General features: G+C 32.4%; 1 protein-coding gene across 1 annotated transcript; it reads left to right on the forward strand.

Annotated features, from left to right (window-relative positions):
• Window positions 366-3,514, forward strand: LOC107648302 (ACT domain-containing protein ACR10). The gene is made up of 6 exons (XM_016352226.2): window positions 366-858; window positions 948-1,169; window positions 1,575-1,680; window positions 2,070-2,406; window positions 2,553-2,837; window positions 2,972-3,514. The coding sequence occupies exons 1-6, from the start codon at window positions 705-707 to the stop codon at window positions 3,107-3,109; spliced, it is 1,242 nt and encodes a 413-aa protein (XP_016207712.1). The 5' UTR covers window positions 366-704; the 3' UTR covers window positions 3,110-3,514.

Consider the following 12,289-nt stretch of genomic DNA (forward strand, 5'->3'; position numbering starts at 1 on the left):
TTATTGGGTTTGCTTAAGTGACAAACAAAACTTTTGTATGAAAGAATTCTTATTGGTTTAGAAACTATACTTTCAACGAGACTTTAATTGTAAAATTCTTTACTAGTAAAAAATCCGTTCATCAATCATCAATTTATTTTTTCAGAGCCATATCAATCAATTTTTTTATTTAGAAGATCAACATTATTAAGATTAAATGCTATTTTAAGATAGATGCAAGGTGATAATTGGAAATTTGTAATTCATTATCCACTTTTTCTTCTTTTCTTCATGGGAATAGGGGGAACGGTTGGGTGGTTGGGTGGTTGGGTTCGGTTAATCAGTAAATTACTAAATTCAGAATCCCACTACCACTCCGCCACTCGTGTCTCATCCTCTATCTCTTTTGACGATATATCGTTTACCGCAACAAACAAACCCAGCAGTCCTTCGATAAATCCGAAACAAAAAAATAATATGGAAGAGGATTCAGCAATAAACAGCAGTGTGATTGTGTGAAGCCGAAGTGAGAGACAGAGAGAGAAAAGTTGCAGTTCTCTGCTCCCTCTTCTTCTTCATCTTCTACTCGGCACAGTACCAATAGTAATAGTACTCGTATATCACACTAAAATTAAAAACCCTTTTAACATCAGCAGAAGAATCACCACTACTCCTGAAAGATTAGAAAATAGCGTTGGATTAGAGAGAAGAAGAAGAAGAAGAAGATGGGAATATTACAGGATGATGTGGTGATTATAAGGCAGCCAGACAAAGAAGGTGGCCCGACCGTCATAACCGTGAATTGCCCTGACAAGACTGGTCTTGGTTGTGATTTGTGCCGCATCATTCTCTTCTTTGGTCTTAGCATTGTGCGAGGAGGTAAGCCCCCAATTTTTCACTATCTATGCACACTTCAAGCAAGGTCATTTTGGGCATAACACTTTTTTGTTTTGATGGAATATTGGAAGATGTTTCAACGGATGGGAAATGGTGCTACATAGTGTTGTGGGTGGTGGGGAGAGAGAAGACAAGGTGGAGTTTGTTGAAGAAGAGGCTAATTGGGGCATGCCCTTCTTGTTCCTCTGCCTCTGGAATCTCTTATTACCGCTCTGAGTTGCAGCAACCACCGAAGCCCCCTGATGTCTTCCTCTTGAAGTTTTGTTGCCATGATCGTAGAGGCCTTTTGCATGGTAAGTTAGGGACCCCCCCTCCCCTCTTCCTTTTTTGGAAACCCTCTGTTTATTTGTAAATTGGTAACTCTAAAATTGTTGACTTTTCAGGAGAAGCAAATAGATACAGAAACATGCAAAATATCTCTGTCCTAGGACAAAATTTCCTCTATTTCGGTGTTTTCTATATTTTCTATCCTAGACAATAAGAGTTATGTTTGATTGTTGTGAAAATCATACTAAATCGAATGTAAACTCACAGGTTTAGATTGGCAAATGTTGTTGTTATAGTCTAAAACATTTCTAATTCTAAAATTTCATTGTGTATATTGATTAGAAGTTATCTAGTTTTTTCTTTTTTTTTTTTTACACCATCATTGATTCTTGAGGAAATAGACTAATTGAATCTCTTTATTGTTGGGACAGATGTTACAGAGGTTCTTTGTGAGCTAGAGTTAACCATAAAGAAGGTGAAGGTATCTACTACACCTGACGGCAAAGTGATGGATCTGTTTTTCATCACCGACACAAGGTTCTACATTTCTGTTTTTAGTATTCGTGGAACAGGCTTGCCATGTGAATTGTGATTGAGTACCCTCTAGTTATTTGTTTATTTCAACTCGAGTTTCTTAGTCTATTTACTAAGACTGGATGTGGTGTACCATTGTGAAGTACTCTTTTATTAAAACATACAAGGAACTTGAGTGCTGCTAATAAGGTAGCTAAGTAAAATATTGTGATGAACTATGGTTGTCCTGGTAGTTACCCTGTCCCATTCTTATAAATAGATTTTTGGGTTTTCCAAGGAAGTGAGCTAATCATGTTGTGAAGTTTTGTTTTGCAAAACTTTTATACCAAACAATTTTGATGACAGTTCCAGCTGGTATTAGCTAGCTTACTCCTTAATTGTGTATATATCAGGGAACTTCTGCATACACCAAAAAGAAGGGACGACACGATTCAACAGTTGACAGATACTTTGAAGGATGCGTTAATTTCAATTGAAATTGAATTGGTTGGTCCAGAAATTGCTGCTTGCTCTCAAGCATCCTCATTTCTTCCAACTGCCATCACAGAAGATATATTCAATTTGGAATTGCCCGATCCTGGTCGAGGTGGGGTTTTCACATCAGATTCTATCTCCATTGTTATGGACAATTTACTGAGTCCTTCCCACACACTTGTCCAAATTATGTGCCAAGACCACAAAGGTCTTCTTTATGACATCATGCGAACTCTGAAGGACTATAATATTCAGGTATAGCCATTTGAAACATAAATGATACAACATTCCAAACACCCGATTTTGGTTGAAGTGATACAGGTTATTGTATATGAATTGCAAAAAGTACATATTCTTCTCCCTCGGCATGTTGCTTGAACAGTGCTTTGTCACTTTAACAGATTTCTTATGGACGCTTCATGACAAAACCTAGAGGAAAATGTGAGCTTGACTTGTTCATCATGCAAGCAGATGGCAAAAAGATTGTCGACTCGAGCAAGCAGAAGTCTTTGTCTGCTCGCCTTAGGACCGAGCTACTCCGTCCTCTCAAAGTCACTGTTGTGAGCAGGGGCCCTGATACGGAGCTACTGGTCGCAAACCCCGTGGAGTTGTCCGACAAGGGACGGCCTCTTGTGTTTCATGATATTACTCTTGCACTTAAAATGCTAGGCATATGCATCTTTTCGGTAATGATCAAATCTATGCTGCGTCATTGCTTCCTATCTTTTAGTTCAAAATTTTCACATCCCCCTTCCCAAGTTCTTGCATTGATCATTTGCAGCATGCCAATTTTCTGACTGATAACTGATTGTTTTGACAGGCTGAAATCGGAAGACATGCGATCGGAGACCGGGAATGGGAAGTTTATAGAATCTTGCTGGATGAAGGGGAGGGATCGCCGCTTCCAAGGAACAAGATTGAGAAAGGTGTATGGAATATGTTGATGGGCTGGGAGTGATCCATGGTTTGGGCATTGTTCCCTTTTGAATGGATTGGTGCCCTATACAGATAACAACACTATTAATCTCACAGCAAACCTGCTAAGTAACCTGTCATTTTCATATTGATAAGTCGTTATAACTTTTCTGGTACATTCATAAATCAATGTATTTGGATGCAATTTGTATATATACATTGATTTATGAGTGTACAAGAAAAGTGAAACACCTTGTTGGTATGAAACGGATGGAGACTGTACCAGATGCAACTGTAAAATATCTTTGCTGCAAATCGTTTTATTTTGTTCTATATTTTAGAGCTTATGTGTTTCTGTAGACTGTAGTATTCTAACTTGATCTGTAAATAGAATTGAGAAAAGCAAGGTGTACTAGTCAAACCATATTATAAATGAAATTGAAATATTGTAAAGTTGTTATATATATTCTGTTTTATACATTTATGTTATTCATTGTGCTTCAAATTGAAGAGTAACATTGTAAAGTAGTGTAAACTGTAAAGTGGCAGAAGTTCCCAAATTCAACAACAAAGAAAGTAGAAGCGACAAGATTGATGGAATTAAAACGTCTTAAACATTGTTTCTTGCGTGATTATTGGAAAGAAAAAGACTCTCAATGCTTTGCTGCCATCTGTAACATAAAATTTTATGAGCTATATAGTCACTGACTTTGACCCGCAAATTGTCAATATTGAATAAAAACTAATTAGAAATAATATAATTCTTTATTTTTACTCATTAATTAATTTATTGATAGGTTGCTTTAACTGAAGCCTACACCAGATGTCCCCTCCACGGACGTCAAATGGAACACTATGTTACATCAAATCATTATAATTATAGTTTGTTTGTAGTAACATGTTCAACGGTCCCTAGACATTGTTTCATTTGCTGCTAATATCTTTTTAGGACACGTTTTCAGTCTTTGGCATTGTTTGCTCATTGATTTCATATTGGAGATATTAATTGCAAGTAAAGAAACGTCGGCACAAATTATGGGCAATGCTACGTAACTAAAATATTATATATAATAAATAAAGGTATTTGATTAATAGTATTTGCGTTGATAAGAGAGTGTGAATCACTCTCCTAATTTAATTGACGCAATTAATTTCTTTTTATCATTAATTATCTTTCCTTATTTAATTATACTAAAAGTTAATTCCAAATTTAATGTGAATCAGATTGCAAAAATTTCTCCTTCATTATTATTACATGTATTTATAATTGTATAATTTTTTTCTTCCAAATAAAAATTTCAAATTATTATATTTTTAATTAAAAAAAATCTCAAATCACCTCAACACATTTTATAAAAAATAAAATATTTTAAATTTGATCAATTTTTATTTATTGAAAATTAAAAATATCTAAAATTGTTGGTTCATAACTTGCAAAATAAAATAATAAATAATAATAAATTAGCACCAATTTATTGATTATGGATATTATATATATAGAATTATAAATATTATACGTATAAAAATATGGATGTTAAATTAGAGAATTTAACAACTTCTGGTATACAACTCATATTTTACATATAGGCTATTATAAAATAAAAAAATTAAAATTAAAAAATAAAATTTAAAAAATAATTATTAACTCGTCGTATTAAAATCAATAAATAAGTATACATATGAATAGTAAATAAAAATATTAAAATTTGGTAATATTAATTGTAAAAATTTGTTAATTATAAATATTATATGTATGAAATTATGAATGTTATGAGTATGAAATTATGGATGTTATTAATATAAAATTTTGGATGTTATGTGTATCTTACTTAATTATGGATGTTATGTGTATGAACTTGTAGATGTTATGAATAAATTTGTCAATTGAATAAATTGATTTAGGTATTTGACATTTTTTTTCAAATCTAATTATAATAAAATTTAGAAATATATGTGAATTAAAATAAATCATTTTCACTTTGAAAAACATGAAATAAATTTTTAAATTATCAAAGACGGTGATTTAAAAAATTATAAGTTGATTTAAATATATAATGTCTTCAAAAATAAAATATTAAAATATTTGGAATCATGATTTATTATATATGTAAAAGAATTTGAACTACATAATAAAATATAGTTTAAATAATTGATGATAAATACCATAACGGACAAAGAATCAATTGCAATTATTTAATATAATTGATATTATAATTACCGTTCTTAAATATAATTATTATTAATCTTTATTGTATTTTTATATATAAAAACTAAATTATAAAAAAGAATATTAAGTATTGATTACAATAGTGCCTAATAAAAAGAGATATGATTTTCTAATTAATATCATTAATTAGCAGATTTGATAAGAACGGTGATAAGTAGAATGATAAGAAAGTGAAGTAAAAAATAAAACTGTTATTAAGTGATATAAATGAAGTAAAATATAGAAAATTTTGGCTGATTATAGCTGAAAAATTTTGGTTACCAAATTTTTTCCACAAATTATATACTATGTCCGATATTTTGTTACCGTAAACTTTAAGATTGTTTACCCCCTCCCCTTAATACGTTCACATCAAGTAGAAAACTACACATTATTGTTCTACCGTTCTACGTCAAAAACTTATTGCACATTGGTATATAATTTAAGAGATATACTGTAGCGGGATCAGAATTTATTATTTTTTATTATTATTTGTATTTATTGATTTGTTACTAATACATCAACTTATATTAGCTATAAATCAGAACTATATAGATAAAACGTGCTAAATTAATGGTACGTGTTTTTTTTTTTAACGAATTTTTTTGGTATAAATTCAAATAACGTTCAAGTGCGATTATCACAAAATCAGCTAACATTTCTAACAACTCTGTAATAATAGGTCAATTTAGTAACACAATATAACGTTCAAATTCAAACACTCTATATATAAAAAAAAAACAAAACAAGAAAAATACGTTATTCACTTTGAATACACATTATATTCATCTCTTACTCTTATTTGAGCGATAGAGTGTCTTTGAGGTGTCCACTGACGCCAATTCTTTGAGAGCCGACCTATACCTCTTTAACTTCAGACGAAAAAAACTCAATTCCTAAACAAGATGACTTATACCTACTACCAGAGTTACTATGCAGGAACATTTGGCGCCTACCGTGGAACAGGAGTTTAAATCTAACTCCAGTATCATCTTTTTTGCTGGATTTTTTGCTTAATTTTTTTACCTTCTTTTGTAGGTTATAATAAAGGCAGAAGAGGTCGAACTATTTGCTATCAATGAGTCGCTGAGAGCAGAAGTTCAGCGGGTGACCGAATTATTAAAATAAAACAGACTGATTAAAGCAATGAGGAGGAATAGAAAAATCCTGGTAATCGCGATGATGACGACGACCATACCTTAAAAGTCAAGACTGCAATGGTAGTCACTCCAAAGTCGTCAGTAAAAAGAACCAACTTTTTTCCAAAACATATAATGAGCTTTCAAATGCCTAGAAACTTCACTTTATCGACAATGCTGAAAACCTACGACAAAATCAGTGACCCTAATATCTACATCACCAAGTTTTATTCGATGATATTTCTTAGCAGTGCTTCTGACCTAATATTATGTCACTTTTTTCCCACTTTTTTAGATGGTACTGTTTTATTTAGGTTTTTATCTTTACCTGCAGGTTCTATCTCTACTTTTCAAGAACTGGCGACCTATTCACCAACAATTTTGTAGCATCCAAAATCTATGTCCATGATTTCGACTACATTAGCACAATCAAATAAGGTCAACATGAAAGTCTCCATAACTACATGACGAGGTTCAATAAGATAGCAATGGAGATTTCCAACTTTAACCCCGACGTCCACCTCCATGCCCTTACGAGTGGTCTTCGCCCTGGTAAGTTCCAGGAAACTATTGTTGTCGCCAAGCTGAAGAATTCAGCAAAGTTTCAAGAAAAAGTAGATGGACAGATAAAAATCGAAGAACTTAGACAAGCTCGGCGAATCAATAAACCAACTCAATCAAAAGAGGACAACCAAAAGGACCTTTTCGAATCAGCAAAGGGACTTATACCTTTCAAACACTACTACGTAAAAAACTACCTGGTACATGGAATGCAGGATCTCTGAAGCTATACCATAGCTAAGTTGTAAGTCAAGACTCGAAGATGTACTCTTTTATCCACTCACAAAATTTTTCTCACACTAGGTTTTGCTTAGAAGGGTTTTAACAAGGCACTTCATCCTGTACCTTCTATATTAAGAGGGTAATCTTCAATAAATAATACATTATTTTTAACTCATCATTTTTTATTTTTAATTACTATTCCTACCTTTAATTCAACTACTATTAAAGTTGGCATACAAAAACAAACTGAAAGTTATCAGTCGAAAGCAATCCAAACAAGTCAGACACCTATAAGTCAGAATCACTTCTAACAAACTAGTAACTATAAGTCGGAATCAATCCAAACAAACCGGCACTTATAAGTCAGAATCATTTAAAACAAATCGACAATTATAAGTACGAATCACTCCAAACAAATTGGCATTTATAAGTCCGAATCAGTCTAAACAAGACGACACCTATAAGTCGAGATCAATCCAATAAACAATCAACTATGAGCTCGTCTAAAAATACACTGATATAAGCAACACAATTTTTCCTATGAGACTAATTCTCATATGTCCAAATTATAACACAAATCATATCTTTTTCATATCCTATCGAGTTATAACTCGATTTTCATAAAAGTTCAACCTGCTTCTCTTAAAAAATAAACATGTCAAGTTTAGAGACTCACCTTATTATCATTATTCATAATAACTCTTAGTTTTATTTTTATTTGATTTAGACTCTTCTCTCTAGTGTGACTATTATTTTTCAGGTACAACAACTTGAGTTTGGGGGTTACCACTTATTGTTACAATGACGATTTATAAGTCAAAAAATTATCTAAGTTCGACCTGTCTTATTGTAAAATATCATAGATCAAGTTTGGAGTCTATGATCCGTTACTAATATCTCAACCTATACTGTCTATAAATTAGAGCTATATAAATAAAATGTGTTAAATCAAAGGTATCTGTTTTTTCTTTTTAACAAACTTTTTGGTATAAATTTAAATAACGTTCGTAAGCGGTTATTACAAAATCAGGCTAACATCTCCAATAGCTCCGCAATAATAGGTCAACTTAATAACCACAATATAGCACGTTCGAATAGAAAACACTAAAAGGAAAAAATCAAAACAAAAAAGGTATGATATTTACTCTAAATACATATTATACTCATCTCTTACTCTTATTAGAGTATTGGAGTGTGTTTGCAGGTGCTCACCACTGCCAGTTCTTTGAAAATCGACGTATACCTTTTTTACTTCAGGCAAAAGAGAACTTAACTCGTGAACAGGACAACTTATACCTACCGCTAGGCTTACTACCATAGTTCTGAAAACCGAACCGGACCGGCCGGGTTAACCGGGAACCGGTCACGAGAACGGTTCAGTCAGTCTGAAAAACCGTGTAGCAAAAAATCGGACAAAAAACCGGTCGAACCGGTGGTTAACCGGTGAACCGGAAAAACCGGTTTACTGTGGAGTTTTGTTACTTATAATTGAGCTCCCTCTGAATTATTTTTTTATTTTGCTGATTTTAGTACTTCATATGTTAGATTCGTCGGCTTCTATCATCTTCGTCGTCTGGCCTTCTGTGCTCTCCTGCGGTTTTTGAGTTCTTGGGTTTTGTTTTTTTCAATTAATTTTTTATTCAGTGAGGAATTTAGGGCAGATTTGAGTTCATAACTTCAGATGCAGAGTTCTTGTTTTGAGTTCTTCTGCTTTTCAATTTTTTTTTATTTAGGGTAGATTTAATGATATGGATTAATCATTTTGTAATTCTGAATTTTACCGAATATAAGTTTGATAAAAGTTCAATTTTGGGACTCTGGTTTTTGAATTTTGCTATATAAGTTCAATTGTGCTCTATTGAATTCTGCTATATTGAATTTTGGTGAATTAACTGTATGAAATGCTGAATTTAATTATATTGAATGTTGTATGAATTGTATGAATTGATATAATCATCTGGATTTTGAATTGTTGTCATTCTGAATTTTGCTATAGTTTAATCACTTCATTGTTGTATCATCTGAATTTATCAAGTTTGAATTTTATCTAATTTTGGTGCATTTTATGTGCTTGATTTTTGTTATATTGTGTTGGTGGTGAAAGTATCTGAAAGTGATGCTTCTGAACCCCAGGAGGATGTCCCTCATGCATCTCCACCTGAAGATTGTAGAGAGAATGGTGAATGTGAAGATGGGAATGGAATGGCTCTTGATGAACCGTGCAACACAGCAGATGAGCAGGTCAAGAGCAATGAAGAATGCAGCAGGGCAGGGGAGTCAATGAGTAATGCAGATGGAAAAGTTCAAAGGGAATTGAAGCCACCAAGAGCTCTAGAGGTTATAGATTGTTTTTTAATTTTTGTGTTCCATTTACATAATTCATTTTGGTATAGGCATCATCATTGTAGATTTAATAGTTATTGGATAATTTTCTCTTCAATGCATTATGGAACTCCTGTTGTGTTTAATGTGTTTATATATTAAATTTTTAATAATTTTATTTAATATTTAATTAAACCGGTTGAACCCCGGTTGAACCAGTGAACCAGTAAACCAGTCACTTCACCGGTTCATTGACCGGTCCGGTTCTCGTAACCTTGCTTACTACATAGAAACAACCATCAATTCAATTCTTTTAATCTAGTAATCCAATAACATATTTTAGCCCACACTTTTAAATATTGATAGCTAATTAATAGCTAAAAAATAACAAATTCTAATGACTCTTTAGTATTTTTTATAATTTAAATATTAATTAATTAGAATAGCGTTTTGCTAGTATTCTACTATTTCCCATTTGTCTCCATCATATGTAGACCCCGTGAGGGACAAGATTATTTATAGTAATTGACAAAAAACGTTTGTGCTAAACACATACATACACTAGGTGATGCAATTTGCTAGCGTTCTCGGTTTTGGTATAACTAAAATAAGGTGTGGCTGCTCTTCAATTTATCACTTGTTCTTATTGTCGGTTTGAAATGGTAAAGATACACCATATAAATATAAAATCTTAGCATAAAAAAAAAATGTGGAACGGATATTCTTGAGTTTTGTTGCCGCACATTCATTTTTTATTGGTTTAGGGTCAATCAATTTGTTCAAGGGGAGCATAGCAGTATTGACTTCTCAACTGATAAATAACACTGCTTCCTGCGTTTTAGTTTGTTCATTTCGATTAATGTACTGTTGTATTGCCGACTAGTTGATTTCATGACTCTACAAAAGAATAAGAAATGAACTAGCTAGTCATATGAATTGTAAGCTAGAAGATTACGCGCGGGTGGCAAAATAATTTGTATCTTATATATAAATGTTAGAGGAAATTATTATTTATCCAAAAAATTATTACAAATCAATACAATTACCTATTATAAATAAAAGGGATTAACTACTAATTTGGTACTCGAAAGATTTAGTAGTTGACAAAAATTTTTTTGAAACATATTGATAAAACAATCCTAAATATTTTTGTAAGTAACTAAAAAACTTTTATATTTAACAAATCGCTTATTCATTATACCTAAATTTTTGTGGCAATATTTAAATAAATATTTAAAAAGTACACAAAAAAAATTCGAAAAAAATTTGATCTTTAGATTTTTTTTTATTTTTCAAAAACAATGTGATCATTCACAATATAAAAAATTTTAAAAATTCACTTAGACAAAAATTTTTAAATTTTAAGGATAAAAATATCTTTTTTTTATAATAATGATTACAAAAATTTGCATCAAAAATTGATCTCTAAAATTTTTTTAGAATATATATTTAATATTTAATTCTATTTGTCATGTTTTTAAATCTTTCGAAAGCTTATTTGTTGTTAATATTTTTTGGGGTTCGTTTTGTCAACGATAAAAACTTTCGGATACCATTTTTGGGATAAGTACGATTTTGGTCCATCACGTTAAGGGTCAGAATCGAAATCGTCCCCAACGTAATTTCCGATTTATAATCATACTTAACGTTTTTTTTCGTATTAAAATCGTCCTTTTAATTTTTTTGGACAAAAATACCCTCACCACTACCAACACAATTACCTCCTCCACCAGCACCACCAGCACCACCACCACCACCACAACCAGCACCAGCACCAGCACTACCACTAACACCAACACCAATACCAACACCAACACCAACACTAACAACCACCACTAACCACCACCACCACCACCAAGACCACCACCAAGAAAGCAGGAAACAACACCAAACAGAAACAGAAACAACACCAAACAGAAACAGAAAGCAAGAAAGCAGAATTAAGGCGTGAGGCGGAGGCGGAGGCGGAGGCGGCGAGGCGTGAGACGGCAGAAGCGAGGCGGAAGCGGCGAGGTCTCTCCTCTTTCTATCCCCTATCCAAGAACTCTGAAACTCCTCAATCAACTACCAGACAAGCAATGATTCCTCCTTCTTACTTACCACTTATTCTCCGTACATAGGCGATGCACAATCCCTATCATCCAATCTCTGAGATCAGGAAGTGGCCGGGAAGCTTTCCATTTCCGTACGGAAGATGAAGGACGAACCTAAGCCTAAGTAAGGAGTATTCGCGGGCTATCCACAAGCATTCTCCCCCTGACCCGCCTCCCAACCTCAAGATCATCAGCGGACGACGCCTTCTTCCGAAAGCCCATTTGTCTACGCGTTTTCTTTTTTTTTTTATTTTATAATTTTGTTTATTATAGGGGTAGTTTAGGAATAAATTAAAAAAAATTTATTAGAAAGGACGATTTTAAATTTAAATACGACTTTAAGGATGATTTTATATCAAAATATATATGAGGGACGATTTTGATTCTGACCCTCAACGTGAGGGACCAAAATCGTACTTATCCCTACCATTTTTAGTAGTCTACTCTAAAAAAAATATAAATCTATAACCGTTATAAGTTAAAATTTGAACACATTTTCGTTGGATAATGTAATTCTTCTTTTACTGAGTTAATTATTAAATTTAGTCATAATATTCTTTTTTTTTAAATGAAGTACATCTCAATTTAATTTTGTAGTGATTGACTGACTTTTTTTTTATAAATTTGAAGTGAACGCGGATTTCATAATTCTTTTTAGTTATTTTTTTATATTTTAAAAA

Source organism: Arachis ipaensis, chromosome B06 (genome assembly GCF_000816755.2).
Source record: "Arachis ipaensis cultivar K30076 chromosome B06, Araip1.1, whole genome shotgun sequence".
Lineage (NCBI taxonomy): Eukaryota > Viridiplantae > Streptophyta > Magnoliopsida > Fabales > Fabaceae > Arachis > Arachis ipaensis.